Below are 21,642 nucleotides of genomic sequence, written 5' to 3'. Positions count from 1 at the left end.
GTCTCATGTTAATGGCTTAGAATCCAGTTCCTTATCTGGAATAAATTGGCATAGATCCATATGCCTTCAATACTGTTACACCCACTGAGGCTCTGGGGTCCTCTCTCTTGCTTGAATGCAATCAAGTCATCTCCGCTTTGCTTACTGACCAAAACAAGAGTTTTGTATGGTCAGCATTGCCAATGTGACATTAGAAGAGTGAGATGGATTCTGTTGTGCCTCACGCTTCCTCTGCAGAACTGCTGGCCCAGATCTGATTCTAAACATCTCTATAGGAGGTGGTCACAGAAGAGAGAGTGAGAAACGCAGCTGGATTGTCTGAGATTTCGCAGCCAAATCTCCTCTTGAATTGCAAAACGAACAGCTCAGATCTGGAATTCTCTGAAAGATAATAAATATGAAACCTCATCTTCACACACACACACCCCCATCACCACTTTTGTGAGCATAATGCTGTTTAAGGGGCTATGAGTCAGCCCAAGTGATATGAACTGTTCTTGCCACTAAGGAAAATAGTGAGCATTCATTAAGAAATATTATTTTTATTTATTTATCATTTGTATTGTTTAAGAGCTTCTGTTAAGGGCCAAGACCCCCTTGTACAAACACAGAACAATGGGATGGCCCCTGCAATTTGAAAAGCATGAAAGGACCCTTTCAATAGGAAATCTCTGAGCCTTCTTGAAAGATCATTGTTAAAGTACCACTAATCTCCATTCCTGCCCCCATGTAAAGCCTGATGAAGTATGGTCCAGTGGAATGGGACACAGGATTGGGAAGCGGGTAGCCCTGATCCTTATCCCGGTTTGGCAACTGACCTGCAGTCTGACTTTGGCCAAGGATTTTCCCACTTTTTCTCGGTCTTGTCTATTTAGATTGTAAGCTCTTCAGGGAGAGACTGTCCATTACTGTGTGCATGTACAGCACCTAGCACAAAGGGGCCCTAATCACAGTTGGGAGGCTTTAGGGGTTACTCTTGTACTAAAAAAAAGAATAAAGCCAGAGTCACTCCATTCATGTCAGTTGAGTCTATCTGGCCCTCCTTGCTGTTGTAGCTGAGTACCTCAGGGTTTCTCCCAGCGTAACAGAGATCAGCATCTGGCCCTCCACGGCTGACTAAATCCTAAAGGCAGACTGGATTTCAGAAGCCCCGGGGCTTGGGATTTGCTAAGCATGTGGTACAGCATGTGAGATCACCTGCAGCACAGGAGATGCAACAGCTTCTGTGAAGTCCTTGGTGTTAGTTCAATGTAGTTGTCTATATTCTGGCTCCTCTAGGAGTTCTGCCTCCCCCCACCCTGCTCCGGCACCACAAAAGGCCCTTCTCCTGTCCCCCACAGCAATAAAAACTTCCGGCACTGCATCTCAGAGCCAGGGTCAATTGATTTGGGCTCGCAAGGCTTGGGCTATGGGACTCAAAGTTGCTGTGTAGACATTTGGGTCCATACTTCATCTGAGGCCAAATGTCTACACTCCAATTTTGAGTCCGAGTCAGCAGAGCCGGGCCAGCCATGGCAGTGCCCGGAGCTCTTTTCTGGCAGGCAGCGATGTACCCTGCAAGCTCCCTTGTAATCTGTGTGTCAGCACCTCCCATGATGCTCTTGAGCTTTGGCTGGACCAGGGCATGGTGCTGCCATTATTTTTGGGGTGGAGCAGAGGAGAGTGGTGAGGGTCTGTGTCACTCCTGCCTACTGGGAACGGGCTGCAGCGGACCCTAGCAGAGAGAGGAAAATGAGCTATTTCTTAAGCACCAAGAACGTACTCAGGCGTGTGCAGAACGTGAGTGACAAGACTGTCTCTGCTCCAACCCAGTTTGACAGCTTGTCTATCAGGGGAAAGGACCTGCTTAGCTATAGTAGGGTACGTTATTCTGCTCCAGCTATGCTGGAATAACTCTCCGAGTGGACACTATTCTGGAATAATTACTCCACTCCTGGAATAAGTGCCCGCCTTGAGGCATAAATTCCAGAATAGTGCCTATCTGAGGAGTTATTCTGATAAAGCTATGCAGTCAATTTCCCCATGTGGTCAAACCACAGCTACGGCCCACTGGGAGGCCCAGGGGAAGGAGTTCGCTTGGAATGTTTATCACATCCTTGTGTTTCTACAGCCCCCATCACCATAGTACCTGAACATCTGACACATTAGCGAATTTATCCTGAGAGTTAGGGAATGAGCCCCATTTTACAGAGGGGGGAAACTGAGGCACAGAGGGGTGGAGTAACTTGCACAAAGTACCACAGAGTCTATAGTAGAGCTGATAACTGAGCCCGTCTCCCCTGAATCACAGGCCAGTGTTGTAAGCATAAAGCCATCCTTCCCCTCTCGATTTATTCCTTGTCACTTCATTGCCTCTTGTATAAGGGGGTGGAGGCTGTCTTCCTCTGGCATGGGTAAGTGGGGGTGGGCATTGTGAAAGGAGTGTGTCTTCAGGAAAGAATAGAGGGTGAGGAGCTTGGCACACTGGGTTTGGGAAGCTCTTCCGTGCCAAGGGGGAAGGTGAGAGTAAACACGTTAAGCACCGAGGAAACGATGCAGCCTTGAGGCTGGTGTCATTGGCAGAGCAAAGAGGGAGCAGGATACACACGATCTGGGGCTGTGCGGGACCTCAAGGAGAAGGATGAGAAGGTTAGAGTCATTACTGAGGGTGGGGTGACCGTGGAAGGACAGAAGAGGGAAGTGACATCATCTGCTCAGGGAAGGGGGGACATCATCTCAGAAGCGACTCAGCCTTTGTCAGTTTCAGGGAGACAGGCATCCTCCTGACTACACTCGCAGCACAGCTGGCATTAATTGGCATGCTTACCACAGACCCATTGTGCCAGGTGCTGTACATACACACGGCAACTGAGATCAGGGCTCCATTGCACCAGGCACTGTACATATACACAGCAACTGAGATCAGAGCCCCATTGTGCCAGGCGCTGTACATACACACGGTGACTTAGATCAGAGCCCCATTGTGCCAGGCGCTGTACATACACACGGTGACTTAGATCAGAGCCCCATACATGGCTGTACATACATGGCTATTAAGAGATGGGCCTGCCCTGAAGAGCTTTGCTAAACTCAGGGTCTGTCTTCAGTTAAAAAAAAAAGTGCTTAACTCTGGTTAGCTAACTCGGGTTAAATCCACAGGGAAGACATAGGGTACATCTATACTGCAATGAGAGAACTGCAGTACAGCTGCAAACGACCCAGACTCACGGGGCTTGGGCTGCGGAGCTCAGAAATGCAGCGTAGACATTTGGGCTTTGGCTGGAGTGGCCGGCTCCCAAGTCAATTGACCGAGGCTCTGAGACTCAGGTTTTTATTGCAGTGTAACATACCAATAGTCACTTGGCTTTTAACTAGGGTTGGCAGCTTGCCTATAACCCCAGGCTTCTCTATAGGCTTGAACTGGAGCTGCTGACCGGAGTGTCAAAGCCCAGGTGCCATGTCTGCACGCAGCATTTTAAACCAGTGTTTCTTGAAGCAGGGTCCAGATTCATAGGGGTGTTTTAGACAGGAATGAGGCAGGAAGAATCAGCTGGTGGCTATTTTCAAAACAACAAGGGTGTGAGGGGGGGGAGGTGTGCAGAGCCATCCCTGGTGTATGGAGAATTGGGGTGACTGGTCTGGGCCCTGCGCTTTGGGGGACCCTGTGCTTCAGTGTACGTGTGTCATGCGGGGGCCCAGGCTGGCCCAGGGGGTGGGATTAGGAGTTTGGGGGACCAGGCCAGCCTGGGAGGTTAGCAGGGGGGCCAGACAGACTGATTTGCCCAGGGCCCCATACCCCCTTGGGGCAGCCCTGATGTGTATGTGTGTGTGGTTGGTCTCGCTTCCTTAGGGAAGGAAAATGGGCAGAGGAATGAAATTTTGGCCTCCTGTCTGAAAGTTTCACTGAGCAGGAAAATATCCCTTGAAGATGCTGGAAGAGCAGCTCCCAGCCCCCCTGCTTTCCCACTGCCCAACGTGGAAAGGGGGGCGCTTAGGCAGGGATGTTGGACCAATGTCTAGAGTGGGCCACTCCCCACCTTGTTCCAGCGCCCCAGTTTCTACCTTGGCAGAGCTGGCCTGGGGGTGCTGAGAGCCATTAAACCGGGGGCTCTCAAACTGGGGGTCGGGACCCCTGAGGGAGTTGTGAGGTTATTAAGTGGGAGGTCGTGAGCTGTCAGCCTCCACCCCAAACCCCGCTTGGCCTCCAGCATTTATAGTGGCGTTATATATATCAAAAAGTGTTTTTCATGTATTGGGGTGGGGGTCGCACTCAGAGGCTTGCTGTGTGAAAGGGGTCACCAGTACACAAGTTTGGGAACCACTGCATTAAACCAAGCTGTAAACCCTGCCTATAAGGGAAACCACTTCAAGGGCAGGGGGCGGCCGCACCTCTAGGATCAGCCCCCCTGGGTTTAAGGACCCCAATCCTAGCCCTGGCGCGTGTTCTTCCATCTCCGTAGGCACGTGTCTCTGTAATCAGCTGGCCCGATTCGCTGGGTGAATGATCCGTGTGTGTGTGTGTGTGTGTGTGTGTGTAGGGGGGGGGGTACCTCTGCCAATCCCTGGCTCGGAACCAATGGCTGCGCGGCGGAGGAGGGCTGGCCATGGCCGGCTTGCAGAACGTGCCTGCTGCCCCAGTACGAGGGGAGATAATTACGGAGTGAGAAGCCTCCTTCGCGAGTGGGGGAGAAACGCTGGATTTAAACCTCTCCCCGCCAGCTTGAGAGCCGCCGAGAGCTGCCGGGGAAGGGGAGCGAGGCGAGGGGGAGGCGGGAAAACCAACCACCACCACAACCCCCCGAGAAGAAAAGAAAAATGCACCGATCTATCGCTTGGGTGATCTTCGCGGGGCTGGCTGCGTTATTCCTCTTCCAAGGTAGGGCTTGCGCCGGGCGCGGAGCCGGGGTGCGCTGCGCGGCTTGCACTTCTGGGCAGGTAGGGGCGTGGGTTTAAAGCGGAGACTGCTGGCGAGCCGGTGCTGAGAGGCGAGTGCCCGTGTCTGCAGGGGGGATGCCTGGTGCATCACTCACTGGGGGGTGCTCGGCGCACCCCTGTCTATAGAGACCCCCCCGTTGTCTCTCCGCCCGGTAGGGAGGCACGTTGGGAGACTGTCTAGCGCCCAGGCGCTGCCTGCCACCGCAGGGGGGAAAGGAAACTTGGATGATTGATTTCTAAACTTCCCCCACTGCAAAAAAGCCAACCGACCGATCAAGCAGGAGCGGGGTGGGAGCTCCGCATGAGCCCCAGAGAGCGGGGTCTGGGCTGAGATTTCGGCTGGCAGCTTCCGCCACCCTGGCTGGATGAGTCAATCTGCAGCAGCTGTGGACAGATGCTTTAGTCCGGGGGGGGCTGCTTGGCTCAGTGGGGGCGCGGGGGGCGAACCTCTGCGAAAGCTAAAGGGCTCCGCGGCGCGTCCGCTCTGCGCTGCCAAGTTCTCCGCGTGTTTCCGTACAGAGCTGCGGGGTCCCGGGAGAAGCTCCCGTCCCAGCCCCCGGCGCTGCTGCATCTTTCTGGGCACGGCTAGGAAGGAAGCCCGGGGGTGGGGGGCCTGCAGCGCGCTGCTCTGGCATCTCTGCGATGCCTGCACACTGATTGCCTTGTATTATTAATAAGCACCATCGCCTGCAGCACCCTTCACCCTCCGATCTGTCCCACCCCCCGCTTTGCTGTGTTAGATTGAGCCGAGGACAGCGAGGTAACGCAGCCACCCACCCCGCCCCCCAGTGCGCTGAACCCCTGCGTCCTCTAGAGCCCAGCAACTTTATTCCGCTAGGAAAGCGGCATCCAACAGGCTGCGAAAGGCTGGTGTGGGGATGGGGATACTGGGCGGGGCGGAGTCAAGAGACGGTCCCTTCTGTCCCCCTGTGTCTGGCTCGCTCTGTGTTTCCGCTCGCAAGGTCATTCCATGCACTTGATTAAAGACTTTGCTGGTAATCCGCTCTGCCCCTCCTGCTGAGGTCAATCGAGTTGATGAAGTCTTAATGCAGCCGTCCCCCCCTGGGGGGTCTTAGCGCCTGCAGGAAAGCCAGCCGGGGGCTCTTATGTAACCGCCCAGCCTGGGGAGAAGCGGGGCTTGCCTTTTCAAGAGGCTGCGGGCGAGGAAAAAGGGAGCCAGCCGATTCTGGGGAGCCAGTGCGTTGGATTCCTTGCAGCCAGCTGGAGGTGCCCTCCTGGCCTGGCTGCCTGGAGGGAGCTGCCTTCTGCAGGTGGCATAAATGTGCCACTTTATTACATAATGCTGCACCCTGCTGCTGGGTCCCTCGGTCTGGCTATGCCGCTGCGCCCTGAGGGCAGGGCTGTTTGCAGGGGTCAACTTCAGAAAAATTCTGGGGGGAAGGGCACCGCTGGGTCAGCTGATGTGTAAGACCATAAGAATGGCCTTATGGAGTCAGACCAAAGGTCCATCTAGCCCAGTATCCTGTCTTCCAGCCGTGACCAATGCCACGTGCTTCAGAGGGAATGAACAGACCAGGCAATTGACTGATCCTTCCCCTGTGATTATATTATATCCTGCCAAGTCTTGCCCCACAGCAAATGACACCCCTGGCTTATGGGTTACAATAAATCCCCCTCCCATCCTCTCTGCGCTGGTTTGGTTTTACCCAGCATGCAAGGCACCAGGGAGGATTCTGGGTACCATGTGCTGGGAATTCCCGAGCTCTGGAGCCTTGTGCATGGAGGTAGTTTTGAGGGGTGCTCGTGGATACTAAGGGCCGGGTCCACAGCTGGTGTAAATCAGTGTAGCTTCATTGACTTTATTGTGCATTTATGCCAGCAGAGGGTTTGGCCCCAGATGTTTAACAAGGGCAAGCAGCAGGCTCCTGGCTGTCTGCTCCCTTCCCTGGAGAGGTTAAAGCAGAGGGCTGCCTGCATTTGAGACCCCAAGGGCTGTGCTGGCCTCTTGGATTGTGCCAGATTTGTGCAAGAAACACATACCATAGTGCAACCAAAGCAGCTTGAGTCCACCAGAACTGAAGCTCACAGGTCATTTTGCCCCTCTCTTTATGATTCCAGGGATTGTCATGCTGTAGGACAGTGCTTTCTACATGTTGCTCCCTGCATTTCTCTGTGCATACCGTTGACGGCTTTAGTGGAGTGAGGGGAAGTTGGGTGCCCTCTGCCCAGCTCTCCCAGTGATGGATGTCGCCTGGTCCACAAGTCAACTTTGAAATCAGATATAAAAATAGCTATCTTTAATCTGAAGCACCAAAGCTGATGCGGGGATACGGCAGTGTTGTCGGGCCACTTGTTTGTTTTATTTGAAGGAGGAGGAAATGCCAGTCTGCCAGCAATCGCTGTTGGATCAAACTTCCACGACTCTTGGGCAGCTGTGGTGTGGTATGCAATGATCCACCCCTATTGCATTGATCCACTGGGACTACTTAGAATGCAGTTCACATTCCATGGCATTTTTCTCTTCCTCTCTCTCTCTTTAAGCTTGCTCCTTCTGCCGAGGCTGCTACTTCCTGCCTTTTTCTGCTTCTTGAAAAGGTGTCTAGTGCCCACAGCAGGTTCGTAACTCTCCCCCTGCTTCCAAGCTTTGTGTAGGAGAGAATTTCCTCGGTATCAGTGCTGATTAATGGAGAAGAGATGGGGGGGAAGGCAGATGATTAGCTCCCCAGGGCTCTGGCCTCTACCAAAGGCTGAGGTTGATTGGTAAGAGATTCTGATTTCCGTGGAGTCAGTGGCAAGCAGAAGGAGCTGTCCCTTAAGCATATGTCTCCCTGCTCCTGAGTTAGACCCAGCCTGAAGGGTGTTGCTGCTTTCTCCCCTATTTCTCTTTCTAGCAATTGGAGCGTTTCCTTTTAGAAAGGTTTGTTCCTGTTAATGCTTTCTGATCAGTTTGGTTTGATCCCCTATTCCTTTTTGATACCCCTCTTCCTGCTATCTCATTTTCTGTGACTGGTAATCTCTCCCTTTTCAGCACACACAGACGGCTGCGGGAGGATGCATTCAGATCACTCCCCAAAATAGTCCCACCCTGATCACCAAACCGAGTTCACTTAGCTGCCATTAAGTATCCCTGGCATCAGCAGAATTCCAAGCAAGGTTCTTCCTCTGGGGTAGTCAAGGGGCAGCAAATTCACTCGGCATTCCAGGGGAAGGAAAAGCAATAGCTTGGGTCCTGCTTCCTGTCATCAGGATCCATTGTGGACTGCGTTTGGTGCTCTAGAACCAGACGAGTTGCATGGACCGCATGCACTGGTGAGCCATGTCCGAGAGTGGTGGAGAAGATAGCAGAGCCATGTGCACGAGGGCAGAGATGAAGCATAACCAGGAAATGTCTGAATGGCACATTTAAAAATGTAAATATTGTACTGAATGTTACCAGTAGAGCTGCTAGGGAGTTTTTCACCAAATTTTTGTTTGTTTGTTTGTTTTTGTTGTTGGAAAATGCTGATTCAACATCCTTTACAGGAAAGGGTTAGTTTTCCAAACTTGGGGCGGGGGAGAAGGAGAGTTTTTTGAAATTGTCTCAACAATTCTGCTCTGACAGTTTTGAAACTGAAGTTCTGCTTTTTCAGTTCAAAAGAATGTTTTGTTAAGAAATTTAAGTTCATGTCCCGTATTCAACAAAGATAAGAAAACTAATGAAAACTGCAACACTTCGAAATGATTGGAAATGAAATGTGCCGACTGAGCTGGCCTAGATGTCTGTCTCAAAATTGTTTGGAGATTTTGACTTTGTCCTGATTTGGAACAGGAAAAAAAATGTCAAAATCTCAACAATTCCAAATCTCCAAGACGTCGGAAAACCTGCCCCCTAGTTCTTTAGCTCATGTATTAGAGGTTGGTGCATTGGAACTAGTAGGCCTGGGTGTACAGCAGGTTAAACATTTTTTTTTAAAGTGTTTTGGAAAATTAACTTTTTTTTAAATTTCCTCTCCCCTCACCCCCCCAAAAGTTTTTCTTCGACCAGTTCTAGAACTGGGTTCTGCTCTTGCTCCTGCAGTCAGTTATGATCTCTGGCCTCATTTCAATGGCTGTTATGTTGGCCAACACTCTGGAGACTGACCTGGGGACACCCAGAGCTTAAAGCATCAGCTGCTGCAGCTTTAGCTGAAGAAGTAAGGCTCCCTAGCTAGCCCCATAACAGACTCCTGTTCTCTGTGGATTGGGCATAAAGGGGTACATATAGCCCACACTCACCAGTGGGTTATGCTAATACACTACTGCTGTCAGCAAACCTCATACATGTGTTATGGATTTTAGGTGGGCTGGTGAGTGACACATGTCTCCTTCTGTCCTGATCTGCTGAGAATGGGAATTGTTCCAGCCTCCTGCTAAAAAGTCACACTAGATTCAGAAGGGGGGAAAAAAATCCTTTGGCAGTTTATGCTGCAGGATGACTACCAATGAATGTCTGTGTTTTAAAAAAAAATATATCACAGATATCGACTTCTTTCTGTAAGTATCAAGATTTATTGTCCCTTGAAGAAAATATTAGGTTTAGTTTCACTTCAGTCAATATTTACTGCTCAGGTCAATAAAACTTGATATTCACCTCAACAGCAGCTTAATAGCTAATAATAATAATTGATATGTATAGGATTAGATAACCCAGTTATAACACAGAAGAGGAAAGAAGTTATAGAATCATAGGACTGGAAGGGACCTCGAGAGGTCGTCTAGTCCAGTCCCCTGCACTGAAGGCAGGATTGAGTATTATCTACACCATCCCTGATGTTCTATCTATCTAACCTATCTAAGGTGCTTATCTGGTACCCACAACTGTAGACACTGAGCACCTCACAATCTTTAGTGTATTTATCCCCAAAACAGCCCTGGAGATATCCCAGTTTTACGGCTGGGGAATGGAGGTGTACAAAGGCTAACTGACCTGCCCGTGGTCACACAGGATGGTCTTTCGTGGTCAGTGGCCTGATTTTTGAGACTAGCTGAGCATCTGCCGCTCTTGACAGCTTTCATGAGCGGGGTGGGTACTCAGCACCTCCGAAATGAGGCTGATAATGGGAATAATAGGCACATAGGCTAATGGGCACATTCCTTAGGCCCAATGGGTTAAAACATAAAAAAAGAAATAGACCTCATGTCCCTAAAGGGCATCCTTGAGACCAAGGTACATTGAGGAGAAAGAGGGTCGAGTAGATAAGGCACCACACTGAGATACAGGAAACTGGGTTTCAATTCCTGGCTCTGCCATAGACCTCATGCATCTCTCTTAATTGCTCTGTGCCTCGGTTTCCCTATCTGTAACATGGGGATGGTCACAAATTCATTCATAGTACCATGCTGGGAGGGCATGGAGGTGTCTGGATGGATTGGCGGGGTGGCATGGAGGAAGGCTGTGAGGTTCTGTAAATAAAGACCTTTGGCTGGTAGCGGGCAATAGAGCTGTGTGGAATCTGCTGATTTGGGTTCCCACTGTTGTTACTGCAATACACATAATAAATAAGTAGCACCTAGGAGCCCCAGTCATGGAGCAGGACCCAACTGCATTAGGAGCTCTACAAACACAGAGCAAAAAGCTGGTCCCCGCCCCTAGGAGATTACAGGCTTAAGTATAAGACAAGAGACAACAGGTGGCTGCAGGCAGATAGGGGAGTACAAGGAAACAGTGACACAACACCGCTCAGCACGACGAGCAGCGGTCTCAACGCACCAACTGCCTAACCATTGTCAAGCGCACTGTAGGCATCTCACACACCCAGTCCCAGTAGATTCCAGCTGAATGAATTTGGAATCCAGACCAAAGTCTGCTAAAAGCAGGGAGATAGTGGTGAATATAGATAGAAATCTTTCCATATGGGGACACGTTGCCAAAACACCTCTCTGGGCTCCAGAGACTGCAACAAGAATTGTGTGAACCTCCAGCTGGTTTACTCAACACCAGCAAGCTCTGCTGGAATTTAGCTTTTATTTCGGTGGTGTCAGGCCATGCTTCATTTGTAATGAAAAAGGTGCCGGGGCTCCAGCCATTTTCTTTTTTTTACTTTCATAACTGAAAGTATGCCAAGCCTAGAGGTACCTGCCAGGGCTCAGCACGAATTAAGCACTGGTGTCAGGGCAGTGATATTTTCTCAGATCCCTTTGTTTGAAGCACCGCCACCCCCTGGGTGGAATGTCACAATCTACCAATTAGTTGGGCCTGTTCCTCTCTGGGATGCTGCTCCCTTAGCAAACTGTGTGATAGGATTTATTCCCCTCAGAAATACCCCAATGCTCTTCCACCTCAGAAAGGGGTGGGGTTTGGGTACCACATGCAGTGTGTGTGTTGGGGAGTGGGGGTTGTGGTGTGGCTGGCAGATGTGCACATCCACAAACTGTTCTGGCTCACGTTTCCGTTCCAGGGGGGGCTACTGCAGAACAGCCTGGCAACAGGGAGGATTCCCGCCCCATAACTCCTGAAATACCCAGCATGCTGTCCACACCCTCCAGCTGCATATTGGAGTCAAGGCTTTGGCCATACTGGAGTCCATGCATGTATCCCACCAGGGGCCATCAGGTGTTAGACTAGTATCTTTCACCAGCACTAAATATCTCTTTACATATATATATATATATGGCCAAAGCCATACAGGTAGAGCCAGGTAGTTGAATGGGCACAGCAGAAAAAGGCAAGAAAAAGGGAGCTGATTATGACTCCTTGATCTTCAGGCTGGCCCCAGTCTCAGCTGAGTTTAGAACAGCCTGGGAGCTGCTCTACATTCTGTCAACTAGTAACAGCTCCCGCAGTGCCTTCTACCAGCTGGGAATGGCCAGAGGGTGTTGTGCACCTGCTACAGTCTTTCCACCCCCTTTTTGCCAGGGGCTGCAGGAGCAGTGATAGAGAAATCAGCTAGGTCAATTTATGCCCAGTGGGGAATCCCCAGTAGGGGAGATGTGGCAAGTTTCCTAGAGCCAGAGTGGAACAAAGGGAGCAGATAAAAGACCCAGGATCTGATCATCATAATCTCTAATTGTCCATCTGGAAGACTTGCCATCCCATAGATGTCTGTAGGAACCTCCAAACTTGATTAGACAGGGATCCATCTACTCCTGTGTCTGGTCATGACCAGCACCAACTGCTTCAGCGCATGAAACCCTGCATCAGCCTGTTACGAGATAACCTGCCCAGAGGCAAACTACCTCCTTTACCCTGCCCCGCCCCCAATCTACCTGGCATATATATCAGCCCGATCTCCCTGGCACCTGGCTGTGCTTTTGCCATCCCTGCTTCCATACATTTAATTTGGTGCATTCAATATTTTAAGCCTGGGTTCATTTATTTTCTTGCTGCTTTAGCTTAAAAAACCAAAATCCTTATTTATTTTTCCTTATGGGGGAAAAGAACTGATCAGTTGACAGATCTGGGTCAAGCTAGCAGGGGTTGCTGTGTTCCACACTGGTTTAACATAAAGTAGGAAGAGGAGAGCTGGCCTGCACTTTGCAGAGATCTTCCAATCATATCACAGAGTTGTGAGCAGTGCTGGCGAGGTCCGGCACCCCTCAGTAGCCAGCAAGGCACACTGGGAATTTTCCTCTGACCTGAGGGATCATGGGAGAGCTTCTCTGCATCTGTTTTTCCTTCCCAAATATAAGATGTGGCAGCGGAGGGTGGACTCTCTCTGCTTAGTTCAGGGGAAATTCACTAGGTTTATTGGGGAATCTTTTGGACAAAATGTTTTTTCATTGGAAATGTGGCTTTGTTGCAGCTGCGACTTGTTTGCAGAAATGCATCAGTTTGAATGTGAAGCTTTCTCAGGTCCAGGATGGAATTTCAGGTCCAAGTGAGTGAGAGCAAAAGCAAACCCCAGAATTGCTAATAGCCCAGTGGTTCGGGGATGCACCTGGGAGATACAGGTTCAAATCCTTATTTCGACTGACTCATTCCAGGCTGTTGGTTATTTGCGGGGGTGTTTGGGGAAGGGTCTCTTCTGCTCTCTTAATTTCAAAAGGTCTCAGTTTCATCCTACCTCAGAATAAAAATAAATTCCAAAACTTCAAAATTTTCCAGGAAACAGAAACGTTTTCTGGCCAGTGCTAAAATCCACCACCGTGCAGGGGCGTGTGCACCCGCTGAGGCTGAAGTGGGACTTAACTGGGGCACAGGCTTCATGCTGTCCAGCTGGTGAATTTCACCCTGAGAGAGCCAGTACCTGTCCCTCCTCCCTCCTCTGATCCACCTTGAGCATTCGCTTGGAGGTGTGAATTAGGGCTGGTCTATGCTCAAAACTGTCATCGGCATAGATACGTGTCTCAGGAGTATGAATAATCCACATCTTGGAGAGGGGTAGCCATGCCGACCTAGCTGCTCATGGAGACAGGGCTAGGTCAACAGATGAATTCTTCTGTTGACCTAGTGACCGTCTCTTGGGGAGGTGGATTAACTATAGCAATGGGAGAACCTCTCCCATCACCATGGTGAATGGCTACATTGAAGTGCCACAGCAACACAGATATCACCTGACTCTCCTCATTTTAGATAGGAGGACTAGGACAGGGCGCTTGGAGTGTACAACCCTGCAGGGCCATTCAGCTGACAGCTAGACTAGGTGGGCCTGAAAGGGTGGAGAATCCCTCCGTGGCAGAGGGAGACCAGAGATGTAATAGGGAGCCCCAGCCAAGTTCAGAAACGAGTTCAGGGCGAAACGTCTGTTTGCTGGATAATACAAAGGAAACCTTAGGGAGAGGTAAGTTTGGAGCTGGTCAGGACAGGTGCCTGCTGTGCTAGGGGTGGGATGGGGTTGCCACTTGTTTAGAGGGTTAAGATTATTAATAGCATTTGGGAGATTTGCTCAGGATTACACAGCATGGTGTTTGCAAAGCTGGGAATAGACCCCAGGAATCCTGGCTCCCAATCGACCTACCCTAACTGTTAAACCACATTCCCCTCCCAGAGCTAAGCCAGGAGTCCTGGCTTCTTGTCCCTGGCCTTAATTTTCTAGTCTGGCACCATCCCCCCTCTCAGAGGCGGGAACAAAACCCAGAGATCCTGGCTTGCAGTTCCCTGACACAGTCCTGTATCTTTTAACAAGGGGAAAATCTCCCACCAACTCCATTGGAAAGTTTCGCTCAGGCCCTAGAGGCATGATATTGAACTGACTAGCCCTGTCCTCTTCCTTCGCTTCCCTGTTCACTGGGATAAGTGGAGGGCCGATAACCCTAAAGGCAGCCACCTCTCTGAACGACTGCCGAGCCCGCACGTGGCGTCGTGTCCTGCGGCGCTTGCAGGCCTCAGGTGCTGCAGCATCCCGGCACGTTTGGGAGCTGTGGCTCCAGCCGCCGCCTGGCTTCTCCTTTCAGAAGCGCGCTCCTTGCTCTCGGTTAATAATAAATCAGAGGTGATGTCTTCACTGCGCTCTCTCTTATCTCCTGCCAAGAAGGATATCATGGATTTTTGATGCGCTTTACAGTTAATATGTCTAGTGCTGAAAGCTGTTGTAAATTAATTGGCCCTTTGACCCCCCCTTGTCCCGTCAACTGTTCTCACTAAAGACAATATCCAATTCTTGGCATCCTCCCCTCTCTCCCTTCCTCCTACTTGCCCCTCTCCTGCATGTGCAGCCTGCTAATCAGAGGGAGCCCAAGCAGGCCTCCGAAGGAGCTGTAATGCAGAGCTCTAGGCAGAGGTGAAGGCTGCGGCTCCAAGCAGGAGGTGGGAGCTTCATAGCAGGCGTGTCTGGAAGCCAGGAGCCCAGTGAATCAACGTGAATAAATTCTGGGTTGCTGGACTATTTCGCTTAAAATGCCAAGAGACTGAGATCGAAGCTGGCCCTGCCACCTCGACTTTTCCTAGGAAACCCGAACGGGGACGTCGTCGAACTACCAGCATCTCTCTGCCCCCAAACCAGAACTGCTGCTGTGGTGGAGTCCAAGGGCCTGATGCTGCGACTTGCGGAGCAGCCCTTTGGAGGAACTGGGCACCCTCAGCTCCCATTGACGTCAGCAAGAGCTCAGAGCGCTCAGCACCACGAATGAGCAAGTCTCCTCTCTTTCCCCCCGGTAAGGCAAACAAGCTGCACGTCACACAGGGAGCTTATGATCAGAAAAGTGTCCATCAAAGACATTGTGAGGTTACCTGGGACCTGATTTCCAGAGGAACTCAGCACCACTGACTTCACCCTGAGTTGTGGGGCTCCAGGCACTTCAAAATAAGCCGATATTATCGCTCCCCTGGAGAGAGGTGGGGGAGCATAGTGGTTAGAGTAGCAAACTGCCAGGAAGAAAGATGGTCTTGTACATAAGCACTGGACTAGGATTCAGGAGATCTGGTTTATTTCCTGGCTCTGCCACTGATTCCTTGGGCAAGTCATTTCACCTCTCAGTGCCTCAGTTTCCCCTTTGTAAAATGAGGATAATAATCCCTACTGTCTCCCTCCTTTGCATTGCCTGTTTAGATTGTAACCTCTTTGGGGGCAGAGACTCTCTCCTCCCATCCGTCCAGTGCCTAGCACAGGGAGACTCTGGTTTCAGAAAGGTTCTCTTGTTCCTGTTACAGTGGCAAACTCTCAATCTGCCAAGACTCTGAATGGGAGACACCTGGCCTTTTAAAAGACCAACAAAAAACCAAATATGAAACTCAACCAGAAAATCAGAGGGTGGATCTCGAAGTGAAGTAAAGTGAGGTTTGTTGGTTTAATACCATCCTGCCCCTTTTCAATCTCTTCTGCCCTGCAGAAGGAAATCCATCGAATAATACTGAGTTCCTGACTTTTTTTCCTTTTTCTATTAAATAGCTACATTCCCTTCCTGCAGCACTGATGCAATAATTAAAAGGGACCAGGGCAGCATGTATGAAAGTCCTCACTATGTCCACAGCCAGAAATAGTGTTCTCAATAATTGGCCAAACAGTGGGAGAACACCAGCAGTGTTTGGCACAGAAATCAATTTGGATTTAAAGGTAGTGAGCCAGCTTGCAATAAGGTGTATTTAAGACTGGTGCTGGCTGGGAACAGGGTTTGTTAGCAGCTGGGATATCCCCGGAGCCAAAGCAAATTGTTGGCGAGTACAGCATTAGAAATTGCATTATTTATTGCTCACTTTCTCAAGTCAATGTTGCACATCTCAAGCTTCCCACACTGACATCACATTAACAGCCAGCTCTGAAGTCCCCTCCCCCCCCAAGAAATAAATAAACTATGCTTATTCCTTCTGATCCGCTTGTGTTTATGTAAATGGCTGGAAAAGCCATTTTCGACTTATTTCAGAAGCTTAAGGTTTTCATACAAAGCCTATTATTGGAAAAAAATCAGAAAGTGAAAAGCAACTTCGAAGACCACGAATTAGCAGCTCAGTGTCTGTGTGTGTAAAGATGACTGTATTGGATGCGGCTGTGTTACAAATGGGAACTCCCTTGGGATTCAGTAATCAAACACGTGGCAACAGGTTGTCTGTTTCAACAGCGACTGGGTAATCAAAGGAGATTTGCAGCTAATCCAGCTAGAACAGAGGGCGCATCCAGGAGAGGAGCATACGGATGATGCAAGAAGGAAAATGGGGCTAAAGTATTTCAGACCTGCAGCTGTCTGTGATTTGTATGAAGACACGTGGTGGTCGGTGTTGGGATGGGTAGGACCTAAAGGATGGTATCTGGCATAGTTTGGTATGGGGTTGCAGCCGGCGCTCGGTGGCTCTAAGGTGTGTCAGACGTGATTGGATCCCACGAGGGGCGGTGAGCCAACCTCCAGCTGTCAGTGTGTCTGCCCAACTGGGAGCCAGGGAATTAGCCAATTAATGGATCTCCTGCCCTCGCTCCCTGTATCTGAATGCGTCGGGAGTGTGTGTGGAAGGGGGAGAGAGGTTGTGAGGAAAGTGTGTGTGTGTGTGTGTTTGAGGCGGAGTGTGTGTCAGAGAGAGAGTGTGAGCGGGTGTAGGTTGTTGTGTGAGAGGAACTGTGTGTGTTTGTGTGAGTGTTCATTCCTGGGAACGAGTGTAGGGCCAGCACATGCAAGGTCAATGCGAGCATAGCCTAGTTCATGCAGACTCTGAGAAAGACCCTGCGTCTTGGCTGAGGGCTTGACTGCCCAATGTGGACTATACCGGCCCAGCTCTGGCTCCATAGCTATGCTGGCATAACCCTGTAGCGTAGACAGTCTGACAGAAGGGGTTCTCTGTAAGCACTCTCCATCGATCTAGTTCCGCCTGTCCCGGGGGCAGGGGCGGCTCTAGGAACCAGCAAAACAAGCTGGTGCCTAGGGCGGCAAAATCTAGGGGGCGTCCCCTGCGGCCGGGGGGGGCGGCAGGCTGGGCCGGCGGACCTGCCGCAGTGATGCCTGTGGGAGGTCCACCGGAGCCCCGGGACGACTGGACCTGCCGCAGGCATGACTGCGGAGGGGGCGCTCGTCCCGCGGCTCGGCTGGACCTCCCACAGGCATCACTGCAGCAGCTCAAGCGGAGCCGCCGGACCCGTGAACCGTCCGCAGCCGCGGGAGGTCCAGCCGAGCCACGCAGGACCAGCGGTCCCTCTGCAGTCATGCCCGCGGGAGGTCCGCTGCTCCCGCGGCTCCGGGGCGCCTCCCGCGCATGACTGCTTGGGGCGGCCAAAAACGTAGAGCCGCCCCTGCCCGGGGGGTTAGGCAGGCGTAGCTCTGACACTCAGGGGTGTGGATTTTTCACACCCTGAGCGGCGTAGCTCCGTTGACCTAAATTTTAAGCATAGACAAGACCTGAGGGTAACTCTGTGTTACCCTGGGTGCCTGCTCTTTCTTACCCTCACCCACAAAGCAGCTCGACTCTGATTGCTCCCGAGAGGCAGAGGGCTGTCTCTAGCTGTGCTCCTGTAAATCAAACACACTATAAACAGGCTATGTCAGGCCTCTTCCCATCAGCTGGCCCTGCAGCCTGTGATGTCTCCTGGTTTTTTTTTTGGTCTCTTTCCCCCTTCCTTATGTTAATTTCCCACCTGAGCACCAAGTACTTTATAAATAGCAAATCTAAAATGAATTTCCTAGCTGCAATCATTAGCTCCCTCGACATCCATTAAACATTCACACAAGCAGAGCGAAATGACAAAAGGGATTGATTTTTTTACAGTGCGCTTAAAAGGGCGGGGGGGGGAGGAAATATGTTGACAAGGCTTTTCTCAGATCCCCCGTATCATGAGGAATTTGCAATGACTCATATGTTACCATTGATGAGAGGGGGAGGGAGCAGAGAGAGAAAAAATCCCCCCCCCCACTGCGCATTTAGCTTAGATCCATCAACTACATGTGCCCGGTAAACATAAAGTTAGTTACCTGGCACTGGCCGTTGAGATGAATATGTCAGAATTAATGCTTCAAAACATATAGGGGTTGGAGGGGATGGTGGAGGGAGAGGAAAATATCCAATTTGTGGCAGCGCTATTGGCAGAATAAATGTGTTGATGCAATACTTGGGAGCCAGTGAGCCACTGCCGTGCGAGGCACTGTGGCTGAAAATTTAACTTTGATTTCAATTTTCATATTTGTCAGCAATAATTAGATTCAAGAAATGTTTTTGTCGCGGTTCTAAAATACTAATAAGTAGATGCCTTTGTAGTATGGTTAATGGAGTCTTTTCTTCCTACTTGGCTAGAAAAATTCCATTAAAGGGAAAAAAAGTCATAGTATATGACTGCACTTCCACACACATTACCTCGGCAGCAAAAGTCAATCTCCTTGCTGAGAGCCGACCGCTCTTGCTCTAAGCACAGGCACAGTGGCTGGGAATGGAAGTTTGGGGTTTAATATTCCACCAGTGTCCATTAGTCATGACCCACACGCACTTCCACCATTGGGCAAGGGAGTGAGTGCGAAAGAAACGCATCTGGTAAAGAGCCATTTGAAGGCTGGGCTTTCATGTATGAGTCTCACTGGGGACTGGGTAATGTGGTGTGTTCATCGAATTTATAGTTAGGCAGCGGACGCGTACTTAGAGTCATAGAATATTAGGGTTGGAAGAGACCTCAGGAGGTCACCTAGTTCAACCCCCTGCTCAAAGCAAGGCCAATCCCCAATTTTGTGAAGCCTGAGCTTCTCTGCTCTTTGATGATGTCCTGTGGTGGCTTATTACTGATGCTCCAGTCCTTTTGCTTCTGGCATCTCCCAGCAAGTCAGTTAGGCCCCAATCCTGCACCACAGCAGTCAATGGGCAGCAATGGGGCAGAGCCCGTAAGAACATGTTTCACTTGGATTGGGCCTTTCACACAAAGATCTCAAAACCCTTCCCAAGCAGTAGTTCACTGAGCCTTGCTGCAGTCCCGGGAGCTAGGATGTAGCCATTACCAGAGCTGGCAGGAAATGGTTTCCATGACTTGCCATAATGATGGAGATTTTGAATATTGTTCCCACCCCAAATTGAGACAAAAAGTCGAAAAAGCTAAAATTTTCATTAACCAAAAATCCTGTTTAAAAAAAATAAAATCTTGCATCGGTTCAGTTGAAATGTTTTGTTTCAATTTTGACCTTTTAAAACTTTGTTTACATGTTTATTAATTAAAATTTGGAAACAGAAAGTTGTTTGGACCCAAGAAATGGAACTTTTTCATCTAGAAAATGCCCGAGTGGGATATTTGACAATTTAATATTTTTTTTTGAAATGGCAAATTAATTGAAACCGACCCTTTCCTACAAACATTTTCAGTTTTGATGAACCAGCATTTTCCAGTGTGTTTGGGGTGGGGGGTAGAGGAGGGGGCACATTTTGTCACAAGACTCCCAACCAGTGATAGTCTTTGAGCAGGGGGTTGAACTAGATGACTTCCTGAGGTCCCTTCCAATCCTGATATTCTATGATAGTCATTGGTCCTGTTTCACATGTGGGGAACCAGAGAGTTCTAGGCCATGTCTACATGAGAAGTCACACCAATTTGACTTGACTTATTCTTTAAACTGATCTTGTTAAACAGGTGCAGACCCCTGCATGTATGCTTCTATTTCAGTTTAAGAGATTGGTTTATTTAAAGGTAGCCTATGCCAATGCCTAATTGACTTAAACTAAACCAAAATAAGTCTGGTTTAAACAAAAGTAGGAGTAGCCACGTGGCCTATTGCACTTGGTTTGGCTAAATCAGTTTAACATCATATCTGAAGATAAATCTGTGTAGACAAGCCGTTAGTCTGGTCTTGTCCAAATTTTCGCTCTAAGCCAGTGCAATGGCCATGAATAGAAGCCAGAAGTCTTGACTTCCATTGCCATATTCTAACCATCAGACAGTTCTCCTTGTTGGAAGATGGCATGAGGTAAAGGGAAAGGACTCCACTTAGGGTGGTGCTGTTTGCCAAACAAGTCCTCTGTCCTCTCCACCAATGCTAGTTATCTAATAATCAACAATATCTGGGGTAATACTCCTCAGGTCCCTCCACCCCTTCCAAGTTCCCAAGGAGTGATAGCTTTATGCCGTGACGGTTATGCCAAGGAATCCAGCAGGGGGCACTATCCTCGTATTTATTTTTATATTTTCTATAGATTTTGTTCACTGCCCATCCTAGACTCTGGCCATTTGTGCTAATTAAAACAAACCAGCCATATTCCATCGGAAAATGTAATCCTCTACTCAAGAGACTAACCAAACAGCTAAGGACAAACTGACTCCAACAACAAGAGCCCATCAGCTATATAAGTAGTCAGCCAATCCCTCACGTATCCATCCCATCAATGTGTCTCTTGCAAATGCCCTCCAGTAATGGCTTGGCCTTTGCCGCATGGTCAGATGGTTAATACATCCAGGCCCTGGTCGGTCAAGGGAAGGAAGCTAGCTCCAAATCAGAGGACCATTGCCTTACCAGCAGCCTACTTTTAAAAATAAAATAAAATACAAAAAAAAATCCCTCTTGGTTCATTTATCACCAAGCATTCCTTCTACCTACCTACCATCAGGCTAGCTCTCTGTCTCAAACTGGGTGATCATACTGGTGGGCCTTTCTATATACCTAAAATCTGTCTCTCTTCTGTTCGCTACTACCTCATCAACTAACTGAAATTTCCACCCCCAAGTCCCCTCCCCAGTTCCACCATACTCTTCAGAAGGGCCCATTCTTCCCCCTCCGCTCCCAGTCTCTTCCTGCATTTCCCTGGTGGCATCTGCCAGATTTCATCCCAAAGCAGCACTTGAGAATGAAAGAGGGGAAGGGATATTAAATTTACTGGCGGTGCATGCAGCAATTGGGGAAAGCATTAAGTTGGTGTCATTTTCAAGCTACTTCAGCCTATTAAGCAAACAAAAGTGCTTGTGGAATGAGAAATGTAAATGGGAAAAGCAAGCCGATTAATCCTGGATGTACAATTCCATTAATAAACTGCCTTTTTAATAGGTGGCTTCTTCCAGCAGCTGCTGGGACCAGGAATTGATGTATTCATTGTAATTGTATTGCAACTAATAGGATATGAAGAAAATTGTACTGGAGAACCTGGTCTTTCAATGCTATTTTCCAATCAGCTGAAATAATGACTTGCTATGGAAGGGCCTAGCAAGGTAATGACACTTAATAAAAAGAGAAACCCAGGGATATCCATTATTCCAATCCACATGATTTGGGCTTATGTGTGTATGTATAGGCTGTCTTCATATCATACGCAGAAACCACGGCTGAGGTTTGTGATGCTGCCTAAAGGATTTAGGTTTATTCCCATTAAAATGCAGGTGAGCGGGCACCCAAATTTCCTAGGTAGCTTTGAAAATCAGAGCCCAAAGATATGAGGTGCATCTGTTCACCATTCAGATACACAGATTTCTCCCAGCTGAGCACAAGGCGTCTCAT

At 49.5% G+C, this 21,642-nt stretch overlaps 1 protein-coding gene across 1 annotated transcript in view; it reads left to right on the top strand.

Moving 5' to 3' along the window:
- Positions 1-4,626: 4,626 nt before the first annotated feature.
- Positions 4,627-21,642, top strand: part of LOC123354650 (neurotrimin) — a 654,629-nt gene continuing 637,613 nt past the window's right edge. Inside the window, exon 1 of the mRNA XM_044996769.1 lies at positions 4,627-4,855. Coding sequence (XP_044852704.1) covers positions 4,795-4,855 — 61 coding nt within the window. The 5' untranslated portion in view covers positions 4,627-4,794. The remainder of the gene's footprint in view (positions 4,856-21,642) is intronic.

The sequence above is a fragment of the Mauremys mutica genome, chromosome 22 (assembly GCF_020497125.1).
Source record: "Mauremys mutica isolate MM-2020 ecotype Southern chromosome 22, ASM2049712v1, whole genome shotgun sequence".
Lineage (NCBI taxonomy): Eukaryota > Metazoa > Chordata > Testudines > Geoemydidae > Mauremys > Mauremys mutica.
The sequence above is the reverse complement of the archived record's forward strand: the minus strand, read 5'-3'. Positions and strand labels throughout refer to the sequence as shown.